Genomic DNA, 15218 nt, shown 5'->3' with positions numbered 1-15218 from the left:
GAGAGAGAGAGAGAGAGAGAGAGAGAGAGAGAGAGAAGCAACAATGATGAGACAGAATCATTGATTGGCTGCCTCCTGCATGCCCCCTACTGGGGATCCCGCCCGTAATCTGGGCATGTGCCATGACCTGGAATGGAACCATGACCTCCTGGTTTACTAGTATAGGTTGATAAACACACTATGCCGGCTGGGCTATATGTCACTTTTAATGTCTGCTGTTTTGAAATATGTAATCTTCTCAATACAACTAATAAGGAGGAACTTTTATAAGACCCTTGCCACAGATGAGGAAACTGAGGTTTAGAATAGTTCAGTAACTCACCTAAAGGCACACAACTAGTCAGTAGTCAAACCAGGACCAAAGCTGGTGGTCTTCCCAGTAAGTTACTAATGTCATGGCCAGGTTGGCCTGCTGCCTAACCAAAGTGAAGTGTGTCATGCCTCCCCAGCATACCCAGCAGTGTGTCCTTATGAGGGGAAATATCTTATGTCTCCCAACCTGGGATATTACTGTGATTTCGTTGTGCAAGTTGCTGGGTGTGCTTGGGGGTAGAGATGGTCACTGGAGATGCTCTGGAGACAGCCTGTGCCACCCCTGAAAAAGCAACAGACAGGGAGAAAGCGGAAGCCAAAGACTGCCCTGTGGGAAAAGCTGAGAGCCATACTTGACGGAGGGCGACCCCGGGACGTGCCGCTGTTAGCAGGAGGGGTACAAGCAGGGTTTGTAGTTGTCCATGAAAGTAAGGGGAGAAAGCGGAAGCCAAAGACTGCCCTGTGGGAAAAGCTGAGAGCCATACTTGATGGAGGGCGACCCCGGGAGGTGATGCTGTTAGCAGGAGGGGTACGAGAGCAGGGTTTGTGCAGGAGGCGGCTGATTGATGTTTCTCTCTCATCGATGTTTCTGACTCTCTATCTCTCTCCCTTCCTCTCTGTAAGAAATCAATAAAATATGTTAAAAAAAAAAAAGTAAGGGGAAGTGGAACCTGCCACTTATCAGCTGGGTGACCTTGAAGAGTGATTCTCTCCTCCACAGGGTCCTATTTATTCCCTTGGAAAACGGGGCTGCTCCTGTACTGTTGCGAGGCGGTTCTGAGGATTTAATAAGCTGACATAAAGCACATACTGACATTGTGACGTAGCTTGCACGGTATCTGGAGTTGGTAAGGGTGTTGCTATTAATAGTGTGCAAAGCTCTGGCTGCAGTTAGAAGATGACTCGGGGCCTGAGGAAAATGCCAGGAGAGCCTGGGTCTGGGATGAGGGGGGCTCCACTTCCCCCAATTTTCATGGACAACTACATACCACCTCCCTCAGAAGAAAGAAGATGCTGTGCTTTCCTCTTGGAAAAACCCTGACTCCCTGGTGACTGACCTGAGATGTCAGACCAGCCTATCTGTCCTCCCTGTGAATGGAATGGCCAACGGTGTGTGAGGGCTGACCTCCGCACTGGCAGGAGCTTAAATGACAGCGAGGCCAGCACAGCGTCCACTTTCCAGGTCAGCTGGTCCCTCCTTTGCCGCAAGAGGGGGAGAGAACCCTGGAATAAAACTCACCCACAGAACATTCGGCAGAGCGAGCACCTGCATAAACAAAGTCAGAGGAACTGCCTTTTTTTATTTTCCAAAAAGGCTCCGGATAGTAAAGAGTCGAGTGGAGCAGAGTGTCAAGTAAACAAAACCAAACCATAATAAGCCACCATTTACTTGAGCACATACTATGTGCTGGACCCTGTGTGTAAAAGCTTTGCAGGTATTATCTGACTCAACCCTCACAGTTACCCTACAAGGTGGAACTTTTCATCACCCCCATTTCACAGATGAGCAAGCATTTGGAACTCACAGGAGCACTGAATGGCAGAGGCAGGATGCAGACTGGGGTCTCCTCTGGCTCAGTGCCCACAGGCAAGGAAAACTAGAGGTCAAAATGCTGGGTTGGTCTCTGGTTCTGCCCTCTTCATCCCTGCCTACTGGTATAACCTCAGGTGTCTTTTGGGGAAATAGAGTCAGGTGACAGTGCCCTTCCGGAGTTGGGTCCCAGGAGCTGAGCTGAGAGCTGGGTTTCACACACGTGGGTTTAGGAATATAAGGATGAGGCTTAGATACAGAGGCCAGAGCAGGCCATGAGCTGTGAGAAGCAGGAAGAAGCCTGGTCAACGAGCCATTTCTCGTCCATTATTAACCCCGCTGTGGTATTTGTGAAACGAGGGTGGTGGGGAAATGCAGGTGAGACGAGATGGCCACCGAGGCGCCTTCCAGCGAGGAGCTGCTGCTGTGCCCTGGAGGAGGCCTGCAAGATCAAACAATCCCCCGAGCAGATGTCAGAGGCACCGTGTTCTTAGGAATCTTTGCAAATAACACACTCGATTTTGCCAAGATAGAAACAACCACAAGAATGCACTTCACTTTGCCAGGAAAAAAAATTAGCTACAAGGATAATTCATGCATGTAATGTTCTCATCTTTTATGCCCTATGTAGCTATAAATTAATTCTCAGAAGGACACAATGAGAGACTACAATGGCAATACCAAAACGACAAGCCTCTTTTCTCCAAGAAAAAGAATGGCTGCCTCCTTATAGACAGGATCTCACTAAAATTCTCTTGCATCCATACCAGACTCATTGGCAATTGCGTGTGAAAGGAAATTTGAAGGTCAACTAATTTGACTCTCCATTGGATGCCTAAGTCCCCTTGAAATGTCTCTGAGGGGTCCCTAGGGGAAGCCCGCATACCTTCAGGACAAGAAATCCGATTTCACTCAAAGCTGCCTATTGCATTCATTGGGCAGCTCTGATCTTTCCAAGATCTCTCTTATACTGCCTGCAGCTTTAATTTTTGTGGCCACACAGACCTGCCTAAACTTCTCCACACAGCCCTTCAAACCTGTGGCCCCTGAGTCCTCTCTTCTGCAGAGCTGTCAATCATTCTGGACTTATAAACACAACCTGTTCGCTGAGGTGTTGTCTTTTTCATGGTCAGTCTTCCTGGTTTTTAAAGACAGATTAGCTCCACAATTATCCCAAGATGATTACTCTTCCAAATAACCCAAAGTGAACATTTTTCAACCTATATTACCAGCAACACTGAAAGCCGATTATAATCAACTTGCTTTCATAAAAAGAAGAAATACATCAGAAAATAGACTTTAAGAGATGCTACTTGGCTAAAAGTATCACCAGGGAGCATCCCATGTTCGCCGATCAAGAAGGAAGAGCTGTGAATGCTCTCTTCTCCACTCCTGCCCACTCCCCACTGGAATTTACATGACCCACTTTCAAATCACAGAACCAAAAAAATCACCTGGCCACAAGCTCACATGTTATGACGTGGAAACCGAAGTCCAGAGATCCCATCCCTTTCTCCTTGCCATCCCCAAATGTTTAGTAATTCTCTGCACTGGGTTAGGCCCTGGGACACCAAGGCACCAAGCCCTCCCAGGTCCCTGAGCAGAGACTTATAGGGCAATGCAAGGGATTTCAAATACCGGGAAGCCTATTGTTGGGACAACCCAATGACAGGCAGGCAGAATCTTTTACAAAGGACTTGGAAGACAAAAGGCAGTTTCCTTTCTCTGCCTTTGCTCAAACTGCCCCTCCAACTGGAACACCTGCTCGCTCGCTCTCTCTCTCTCTCTCTCTCTCTCTCTCTCTCGGCAAACTTATCCTTTAAGACTCAGCTCAGGTATCACCCCATGACACATTCTCCTCAAGTGCCCCTTTAGCTCTACTCCCCCTTTATGCTCCCACAATCCTCCGTGAAAGCCGCACTCCCTGTACTTAGCGTCATGTGCTCCCTGTGGCGATCTTCCCTATGAGATCCAGGTTCCTGGAGACAGGCGCTGAGTGCCATTCAGTTGTATATGTTTGTCTAGTTCATTGGTATGTGCTGGGTTTGATGAGCGAAAACATAAACATTTCAGCAGAATCTGAAGGGTTAACAGGCGTTTGTCTCACACAGAAAGAGAGGAAAGAATCCCAGGCCCAGGAAGTGGCCTGCAGAGGCACTGTGCCCAGGGGGTGGGTGGCTGTTGAGCTGCACAGAGTTCCCAGGGTGGGAATGTTCAGGGTGGCAGAGGTGGGTGTGGGAAGAGTGACTGAGCTTAGGGCTTGGGGTTAAGCTTGGGCCAGATGTGAAGACCATATAAGCCATACTGAAGTGTACAGACATTATCCTGTCGTCAGAGTGGGAGGAAATCATTTTCACAGAGGGGAGGGGTGGATCTGATTAGTTGTTAAGGTCACTGAAGTGGCCACATGAGAAAGCGCAGCACCGAGGACAGATGCAAGGTGTGTTTGGAGCCTCGTGCACCGTCCAGGATGTGGGGAGGGTCTGTATCAGGGGCGTTGTGTCCTGAGAGCTCAGGGAGAGCCCAGAGGGGGAAGCACAGTGTGGATGCAGGTTTGGAAGCCCAGGTGGAACCAACGGGACCTGATGAGCAGGTCACCCGGGGTGTGGGAGGGGAGAAAAAGCATCAGGATGGGGTCGGGGCTCCTAACTTGGAACCTCGGGGCAATACCGACAATGTTAACAGCGATACAGAGCTTGGGGGGTAAGATTCTGAGATGATTCCAGTAGGTCCAGAGCTACGTTGGTACTGACTCAAATAAAAGAGTTAAATAAAGTGCAAGGAAATCAATCATGAAAACCTAGAGTACAAGACAAATCTTTTGATCCTCACAGTCAGATGGAGCAATAAGCTCTATAAACAACTTCATATGAGAAACCTTTTGGTTCCCCAAACTACTAATATTCCTCAACCAGTGAAATTGGCATTTGTATGTAAAACATTCTCTAGGCCATCATATACCATTTTTTTCTTATTTTCTGGACCCAACTATATCATTGTCATACCTTTTAAAAATTATTATTGGCAGCTGGCTAATGTCCTCACACCACTCGGGGGGTCCCCATCACCAGGGAGAATTCATTTTCATTAATGGAGGGGCCCCACACAGCCTTTTTTTTTTTACTAACAATTTCATATTTACTCATCTTTCCTAAATGCCAGAATGTCTAGATATTGTTGGGAGAAAGCACAGAGACACACTCAGGAATGAATCTGTTCTGCTCCAAACCTGACCCATCTTTTAACCTAATAACATTCTCTTCCCCCCATTTTATAGTAAAAGCTCCAAAGAGCAAGCAGTGAACGGAACCCCTATAGAACCAAGGGTTCCATTTGAAGGGACCATGGCAGGACCATCCTGGCCATGTGGCCATCCTAAGCGCGCACGGACTGCTCCACTCAACCAGTGAAATTGGCATTTGTATGTAAAACATTCTCTAGGCCATCATATACCATTTTTTTCTTATTTTCTGGACCCAACTATATCATTGTCATACCTTTTAAAAATTATTATTGGCAGCTGGCTAATGTCCTCACACCACTCGGGGGGTCCCCATCACCAGGGAGAATTCATTTTCATTAATGGAGGGGCCCCACACAGCCTTTTTTTTTTTACTAACAATTTCATATTTACTCATCTTTCCTAAATGCCAGAATGTCTAGATATTGTTGGGAGAAAGCACAGAGACACACTCAGGAATGAATCTGTTCTGCTCCAAACCTGACCCATCTTTTAACCTAATAACATTCTCTTCCCCCCATTTTATAGTAAAAGCTCCAAAGAGCAAGCAGTGAACAGAACCCCTATAGAACCAAGGGTTCCACTTAAAGGGACCATGGCAGGACCATCCTGGCCACGTGGCCATCCTAAGCGCGCACGGACTGTTCCGGGTAGAGAGGAAACTGAAACTGCCCGCTCACCCTCTTCCTCAAGTTGTAGGTGAGAATGAGGTTCCGGGAGAAGGAGTGGGAGAAGGCCGTGTAGAACTCCAGCACTTTCTGCAGGGCGTCCCGTTTGATCACGTGCAGGTCACAGTAGGTCAGGGCCCTAACGTTGGCACAGGACTGGGCAAGGGTGGCTTCCTTCCAGAACACATCTCCAAACACATCTCCTTTCCCTAAGGAGAGAAAGTGGTGATGAGGAAGGCGTCGTCTGGGTCCAGGAGGGATCAGCTATCAAGGTGGTTCCCCCCTGCTCCCCAGAAATGCTCCCCAGAAATACTGTCCATTTAGTGTTTTGCACCTTGGGCTCAGAAAGGGCAACAGTGATTTTCATTTGAACCTTAACAACATGCAATTTAAGAATCTTTAAAATACCATAAAGTACATGTCAAAGTTTTAATCAATGACTCTGGGATCGTACATGTTATCCCCTGAACATCCTACGAGAATCCCTTGTTATTCTTTAGCACACCTCCCCCCCAACCATTTTTCCAAAACACAATCATAATCTGAAATTCCATTATGTATTTGTTGGCTTATTGTCTGTTGCCCAGCATGAGAATTCATGCGTTTTATCCCTCCACGTAACACAGTACCTGGCACAGTAGGAGTTCTCTCCAGACTCAGAGTCCAAATAGAACTGAGGAAGGAAGGGGAACTATGGATATACATTAGGCTATTGTGGGGAGGGTGTGGACTCTTTAGCGGAGCCAAGAACAGGCAAGGTCTCCTCTGTTTAGGATGATCTGTGTGGACGAAGTCAGGGAAGAGTGGGGTCCATCTCTTCCCATGGTCTGTCCACTGCCTCAGGTTCATGTTTGTACGGGGCGCCATTCCTCACCCTCTCACCCATGCCTCTTCCACGCTCCTCACCCTTGTCAACTGCCCTCCTGGTAGCATAAAAATATAGGCCCTATATAAATGGCATCTCCAGTACCCTAAATGCTTAGCATTCCACGACAGTGTATTTCATAAATCAACAGAGTTCTAATCCCATGTAGCCATGTTCTGGGTCAAACTTCTATCAGTCTCTAAATATCTGCTTTTCACACCGGGGGATATTCTTCCTACCTTTCCCAGTGGCCAAATGTATATTTTTTAATCTTCACCTGAGGATACGTTTATTGATTTTTAGAGAGAAAGGAAGGAAGAGAGAGAAAAACATTAATGTGAGAGTGAAACATTGATCACTTTCCTCCCGTATGTGCCCCAACCAGGAATTAAACCTGCAACCCAGGTATGTGCCCTGACTAGGAATCGAACCTGCAACCTTTTTGGTATATGGAATGATGCTCCAACCAACTGAGCCCAGCAACCAACATTTTAACATGTGTCTAACACAAAGCCTAATTCACTCCTGGCACAGCCTCTGGTTATAAATAGCTTGAAGTGTTGTTTATCTTGCCTCTACATTTTCAGCACAGATAAACACAAATGTGAATCCCCAGGGAGCCAGAGAGGCGTATGCAGGGAACAAAACAATGCTACATGGGTGACAGGTAACCCTGACAACCCCTGCCACACTCCACAGCTGGAACCCAGGTACCGTGACGCAGTATGATCAACAGGACAGCTGTTTTCCTAATTCAGGCTACAAAGGCAATCACTTTCAAGCAGCTGGACAGAAAGAACGTAACCTTTTCTTAAACACCCAACAGTGTGATTCTAGGTATATAAGTACTCCTTGGGCACGGGCTTCTCTGAGCACTTCTACCGTGTGGGCTGAGAAACAAGTGCACTAGACACATTTCTGCACAGTTCTCCTTGTGTTTGTGAAATAATGTGCAGTTCTGATTTATGAAGATGGTTTTACTGACTCCATACGAGGAGGGCACGTGTGTGGGGGAGCTTTTAGGTAAATATGCCTTTAAAACCGTGCTATTTCAACCCCCTTACCATGTTGTCTGAGAGGACTAATTTAGGGCTGCGGCCAGTGGATGGGAATGTTTCTCTCTGTGGATGCTACCTGGTTTCCGTGGAGATAGGCTCATTCAGTGTGTGCTCCCTAGTCCTCCCTAGTAGTACCGAGTCCTACCCAACCAGCCTGGCCAGTTCGTTCAAACATATTAATCATTCCCTAAGCTCCCTCCACCGAATCACAATGCTTCTCCTGCCTTTCATATTTATTTAATCTGACTCCTCTAGAGAACGCTCTTCTTCTGACACACGATGGTAGTCAATAAATGGACCCCATCTGTACACTGCAACTCACATCAATAGGCAGATCCCAGTTCTCTTCCCCTTGAATCTGGACTGACCTTGGTCCCTGGCCTTGAGCAATAGAATGTGGCAGAAGTGCTGTCTGGGATTTTGAGACAAGGTCATAAGACGCCTTGCAGCTTCTGCCGGGTGTTTCAGGAAGAAGGAGCCACATGAGAGGTTACGTAGAGGTGCTCTGGTGGACAGCCCAGCCAAGTTCTCAGCTGACGACCAGCCTCTGCCACTCAGGTAAATGAGCCATCGTGGCCACTCAGCCCAGCTCAGCCATCAGATGCCCGCAGCCCCAGCCAACACTGGACTACAACCACAGGTGGGAAGCCCAGGTGAGAACCAACCATCTGAGCAAAAATCCACAGAATGGTGAGAAACAAAAATGAATTGCTTAAGCCACTCAATGTAGGGGAGGTTTGTTACATAGAAATAGATAACCAGAACACACAGAATCATAAAAATCTAGGTGAGAGGCCCATGAAACTGAACAGGTTACCGAATAGTCCAGCAGAACATCATGACTAGTCCCAGCTCTGAGCGAGCACCCCACTTTCTCCCCTGAAAGATGAGGCAGGAAAGAGAAGTGGCTCTTACAGGGATAGACTGTCCTGAGTGAGCACCTTGAATATCAATGAGAGACGCAGAATTTATAAAACTCACCGTCTCCTGTTGGGATGTAGTGGGCAACTAAGCAAGAACTACTGTGATTTGAAGAGCATTGGTAATCTTGCCTGATGCTTAATAAAATTACTTCATCTGAGCATTATACTTCTCAAACAAATCTGGTAGTCATTTTTCTAATTATAAAAGAACCCATGACGAAAAATGATAGCTCTTCGTGTGTATTAAACATGTGAATTTATCTGTAAAAATCCAGTTTAGAAACAACTTCTTCATACCTATTGCTTAAAACAAAGGGCAACCATGTTGTGGTTGAAACTGACCATGAAATAAATAAGGGCATCCTCAGAAATGACAACATGCCCATTGGAAAAAGTCTCCCAAGCAAAGGTTTTGACAGAAACAATAAATGGAGGGTAGTTTCCTACCACAAAAAAGTATTTCACATTGAAAATCATGCAACCCTTCTTCCTGGCAAGGCAGCATTTTTCATCTAGATCATGTTAGTGAGATTTAAGAATCTGGTGTTGGAGGACCTGCCGGACTCAAAACAAACCCAAGACTGTTCTGGCAAATGAGAAATGTGTTTGTGACCCATGCAACTTGGGGAAAGTGTCAAAGGGCAGGATACAGAGCATCTGGCAGGCTGCTTGCAAGTTACATCCCGGGAGGAATGACTTCCTAGGTCAGCTTGCCAATCAGAAGCAAGGACAAGCCCTACACCCACACTCATCTCTCATTCCCTAGCGTGATCACCGAAGAACAAAAGGTACCCCCATGCACTGGGGAATCACCATTTAATTGGCAGCATTCTTTCTTTGTGGCCATAAAATATTGGTGTGTCTTACAATCCGTGGCATCTTCTAGTCAGTGAAATATGGTTGTTAACCTTTGAAGACACCATTCCCGTCTCCTTATCTTCTGCGATGCCCCTCCCTCCCGGTCCCCCGTCTGCTGGAAGTCCACCTCAGCCTCCCCCACATGGTACATTCCTCAGGACTCTGCTCTAGACGTGTTGCTTCTTACCCTCCCTCCCCTCTCTCCTTGGCTTGGCTCAGCTGCTCTCCTGGCTTCACTTGCCACCTGGATCACGATGATCCCAGGTTTTTACCTTGAACCTAGATCTCTCTTCTGAGACCAGAACCTCCCACTGGACACATTCACTTAGGTCAACCCACACGGAACCTGCCTCCTCCCGGGTAAACTCATACTCCAGGGTTCCTCATCCCAGTGCAAGTTGTCCAAGTCATTCCAGACTCCTCCCTCGTCTCCACAGCCAATAAGTGACTGAGCTCTGATCCCTTTATCTATCAACTATGTTTTGAGCCTGTCTACGTTTCTGCCATTAAGTCAGTTCAAGTCACTCTCATCTCTCAGCATCCTCCTGGCTGGTCTCCCTGTCTGCTATCCGTTCTCTTCACAACAGCCAGGGCGCTCTTTCTAAAGACAAATGTGATTCTGTCACGTTTTTGCTTTCAGGTCTTTGTAGCTACTGTCCCTTCTGCCTGGAACACTCTCACTTTCATTCCCTTCCCCAACCACCACCACCACTCCTGCACCTGGTGGAATTCAGTTCATCGCGCAAGTCTCAGCTCAGACACCACCTCTGTCAGGAAGCCTCCTTTGATTTCTCCTGGCTGACCTGTCTTGTAAGTTCCCATCGCATCCTGTTCTTACTCCTATTATAAATCTTGGCACTCTGTTATAAAACCGCATATCTACTTGTCTGTCTCCCTGGTGAGACTGTTCGTTCTCCTCCAAGTGTGTCTGTTTGGTTCAGTGTTGTCTCTCCAATCCATAGCATTACACCTGGCATGCTATGGAATGAACAAATCAGTACATCAGTGAGAAGATGGGTCTGAGGGAACAGGTAAGTCAGGATATGAACGGCTTACAGTGCCTCAGGATGGACGAGTTTAAGGAGAGACCTGGTCTCCAGTCCAAATGCAAGAACCTGGGTGTCTACATTGTAGGAAGCTGCATTGTCAGCCTGACTTGAGAAGGAGTTTGCTGACCTGCTCCGAAACATTCCCCTAATTCACTCTGATCCAGATGGATGCTGAGCTGAAAATTTAAAGACGTGTTTAAAAAGAAGAAATAAAGATAATGAATATCAGAAATTACCTAATGATACATAGGTTCTCCTTAAAGGAATTAAAATCTCACTCAAATATGGGTCACCAGCCTTCCTGTGGAGAAGGTACTGAGCATGAGCCAACAGCGCTGGCACCTCTACCTGAGTGGGGCCACCCATTAAAGCAAGGGTTTGGAAACATCATGACAGTTCTCCTGTTCGTCACAACCACAATGAGATAAAATTAAGTTAATCAGATGTCCCTCCACTAAGTTACACACTGCAAATCTTCCACTGAAAGCAGGGGTTAATTTTTCAAAATCACTATAGATAAGAATTGAAATTGACTTGATTTTTCCCTTTCTGTTTATAAAAGAATATACGTGCAGTGTAGAAAATAATTGAAAAATGAGTCCACCATCCAGAAAACATCAGCTAACACTATGGTACACTTTCCATCTTCCTCCTACTCATACATACATTTTTATGTGATTGAAGTTACTGTTACTGCATATATAGTTATATATCCTGCTTTCCCCCAGTTAATATTATGTTGGAAACATTTTGCATGCCAATAAAATTTATATCTTGATTTACCATAATTTTTGATTTAACCAATTCACTCCATCTGGGCACTAAAGTTATGAGGATTTCCTTTAGAAAGATCTACTAGCTCTCCTAACTACTGTGTCTTCAGGGACTGCAAATCCGTTTTTTAAAATCGCATAAGCAAGAACAGAAGTAGGAAAGAGAACCTCATCCCCACACCCATCCTCTTTCGACCAGGTAATGTATTCATTACCCGATACAAATGTTTTTGCATTTCCGAATGACTAGATTATTCACACTGTACCTCCTTGCTTGGAGTATGGAGTTAATATAATTGCTTTGGTTGATGGAATAGCTATATGAATATTAATGCTTGGTTGGAGTGTTTAGAGAGACACTGAAACAGTTTCCTCCCCTTGTGCTGAGTATGAAATCACCTATGACATCTATTTTATTATAGGGCGCTTCAGCTGGTCCTCTTGGTACATGGAACAATGCACCATGGGAGATGGCAGCGCAGGAAGTGGGGGGTGTTCCCCTCACCCACTCCAGCTACAAGAATCTTGGAAGCATCTCTGTGAAGGAATTAGCTTCTCTGTCTCTAAAATAATGACTCTTTATAGGAAGCAGTTGCAGTTTTTTAAACCTTTGTTAGGTAGCCATTCTGTCTTCATTGTCTAGCCAGCCTCCCCCGCTTCAAGAAATGGTGTGTGTGTTTTTTTTTGGCGGGGGGAGGGTAACACCTACTAAAAACAGTGTCATTATTTTCTGATTGGATCAATAAATAAAGGAATGCTGTTAAGACTAAAATTTGGTGTGTGTTGTTTTTTTTTGGGGGGGGGGAGGGTAACACCTACTAAAAAAAGTGTCATTATTTTCTGATTGGATCAATAAATAAAAGGAATGCTGTTAAGACTAAAAATATATGATTCTTTCAAATTGTATCCTAAAATCTTAAAAGGATCTGTGAAACTTGGAATGATGCCAACTTCCTCAAGATTTACTTTAAAAAATAAATGTACCGATTTTGAAAGTAGCACATGCTCTTTTAAAGAAAACTTGAAAACAGACAAATACATAAAAAGGAAATTAAAATCTCCTACAGCCTCCCACACCAGAGACCTCCGTGGTGACATGTTGATGAAGATGTCTGTGGGCTTTTATCTACGAATGTGTCTCCCCACATAGCCGAGATCATGTTGCATGTACAAACTGTGTTTTACTTACCTATCGTAAGAGTTTCTAATAACATTTAAAGTGCCTTGTGAACATTTTGAAGGGCTACACTCCCATGTCTTTTAAAATGTTCTGAAATACTTGGTCATTTAGAAAAACATTCACATGTTTTCTCTGTACCTCTCTTTTTATTATTGTTGTTGTTTTCCCTACTCCTTCCTCTGAACCCTAAATCTCTGTCTTAAGTCCTGGCTTCTTTTCCTGGTTCCAGACCCACCTTTCTGAGTGGCTGTTGAAAACTCCACCTGGATACTTGTCTTAAATGCAACAAGTAAAAACCAAGCCACCACCTTCCTCTCTCTCCATCTCTTCCTCTGGAGGCCTCTTTCTGTTACCGCTGTCACCATCTCCCTACTTACTCCGAGGTCAGCATCACCTCTCTCACCTCCTGCTACCTACTCCTCATGTCCTATCATTTACAACCTTTCAGACTCTCCTTCCACATCTCATCCAACTGCCCCTCCCATCTAAGATTGCCAGATTTAGCAAATAACCATACAGGACACCCAGTTAAAGCTGAATTTCAGATACTTGGATAATACTATTAAGCATAGTGTGTCCCGTTCAATGTTTGGAAATATTTAAGTTAAAAAGTACTTGTTCTTGCCCTAACCTGTTTGGCTCAGTGGATAGAGCGTCGGCCTGCAGACTGAAGGGTCCCAGGTTCGATTCCGGTCAAGCGCATGTACCTTGGTTGCGGGCACATCCCCAGTGGGAGGTGTGTAGGAGGCAGCTGATCGATGTTTCTCTCTCATCGATGTTTCTAACTTTCTATCTCTCTCCCTTCCTCTCTGTAAAAAATCAATAAAATATATTTTTTTAAAAAGTACTTGTTCTTTATGAGAAATCCAAATTTAACAGGATGTCCTGTATTTTATTTGGCAACCCTACCTCTCTCAGTTTCTACTGCCTCTATCTTAACACGTCTCACCTCCTGCATGAGCCCTAGTCAACTACTGACCTCCTGGTCTCCAATTCATTAATCTTCACAAAGCACAGCTCTAACGCTGTCATACTTTACTCACCACTGTTGGTGGCTCCCCACTGCCTCGTTCTTCATGCTGACATTTAGAAACGTCCACAGCCTATCCCTGAGCTGCCTCTCCAGTCCCAGGCCCCACTGCTGCCCCTCGGGGCTCTCAGCTCCAGCTCCAGTGCTGGACTTGTGGTTACAAAGCACAGCTTCTCCAGGCCTCGGCTCCCACCACTCTTCGCATCTGAACGCTCTACCTTCTATGTCCTACTCCTGACTCCATCTTCACAGAGCCACCACCCTAGGCTGGGCCCTCCTTCCCTTGTATATAGATCACTAGTTATTTATCCTACCATTTTGGCAGGTCAGTAATCATTGAAAATTGACATATTCATATGGGTCAGGCTAAAATAATAAAGAGCTTGCTTCCATGCTTTACAGCCTTCCACTGAGTCATCATCTCACCCCTTTCCACAAGAAAAACCACAAAAAACATCCAGTAGTGACTGTCTACGGCAACGTTCTCAAGGTATCATCTTCTACGCACATTCAGTGGAATCACCCAAGGGAGGGAGGGTGTGTGGCACTGCGGATCCCAAGGCTCCAGCCTAGAGCTGCAGAATCAGAACCCACGGGGAGGGCCTGGGAACCAGCACCATGAACACGCTTTCCAGCTGAGTGTCATGCTCACTAGCGTTGAGAACCACCGGCCCACGTGCAAAGTCTTCTCAGGCTACCCGACTTATACTGGCCCCTGAATGTGCCTCTAATGACTCCAGAGGCTCAGGCTGCTCTTCCCACTTTAAGAACCAGCCTATCAAACACTCCTCCTGGTCCCGCCAAGCCCAGTCAACTACCTCCTCCATGGACATTTCCCTGTTCACTCCCGGAAGTCCACAGAAAGAGGTACCTGTGTCACTTATTGCCACTAATTATGCATTTATCTCCCCCAAATGGGATAGAACATTCATCCAAGACTTTTGTCATTACTTCCCCCACCCCAAAGAGGCTAACACCATGTTATGCTGTGATAGTTGTTAAATAAATAGATGCTACATTAATATCCAAGCAAGGTCAATGGATCCAAAGTAACTATTTAAAGCAAAAATGAGCATATCTTCCAAATTAGGGGGGAAAAAAGACTCCATCTGGGAAAAAGCATTGACACGTTTACATGTCCATTGAAGGAGAATGTAAATCCTCGTTCAGTAGTGGCAGGACTGCAAGTAGAAAGTGAACTCCGATGATCTGCCCATCAGCCTTTCTCATGACTGCTCCCCTTCCTTCGGCTCTGGCCCAGCCACAAGTAGAGAAGAGTTTCCTGTACTTGAGAGCCATCCCCAGATCTGTTCCAAAAAGACACTGCAGACTCAACAGACTAAGCCCATCATCTTTATCCCTCCTCCTCCTCCTCCTCCTTGTCCTCTTCTTCCTCCTTCGGCTCTATTGCCTACTTAGTCTCTGCCAGAGACTATTCCCTCTCTTCATCTCCCACATCCCAGAGGTTCTCCCCCCCCCCCTGATATCTCTGGACTCTGGCCCTTCTTCCTCATCTCCCTCCCACCATCTTCCTTAGGCCATCATCATTCCTCACCTGAGCCTCCTAGCCAACCCCCATGCCTCTGTATTTGTGGAACCAGATCTTCAAATCACTCTCATGTTTACAATGTTCTCTGGGACCCTCATCCTATAAGATAAAGTCCAGACCCTCTAGACCAGCTGTGGGCAAACTACGGCCCGCGGGCCGGATCCGGCCCGTTTGAAATGAA

At 46.0% G+C, this 15218-nt stretch overlaps 1 protein-coding gene across 1 annotated transcript in view; it reads right to left on the bottom strand.

The window, feature by feature from the left end:
- KCNH1 (potassium channel, voltage gated eag related subfamily H, member 1) overlaps positions 1–15218 on the bottom strand; it is a 261433-nt gene that overhangs the window by 51345 nt on the left and 194870 nt on the right. Inside the window, exon 11 of the mRNA XM_005866243.2 lies at positions 5765–5961. Coding sequence (XP_005866305.1) covers positions 5765–5961 — 197 coding nt within the window. The remainder of the gene's footprint in view (positions 1–5764; positions 5962–15218) is intronic.

The sequence above is a fragment of the Myotis brandtii genome, unplaced genomic scaffold (genome assembly GCF_000412655.1).
Source record: "Myotis brandtii unplaced genomic scaffold, ASM41265v1 scaffold2254, whole genome shotgun sequence".
NCBI classification, from domain to species: Eukaryota; Metazoa; Chordata; class Mammalia; order Chiroptera; family Vespertilionidae; genus Myotis; species Myotis brandtii.
Note: the sequence above shows the minus strand (reverse complement) of the source record. Positions and strands in the feature narration are given on the sequence as shown.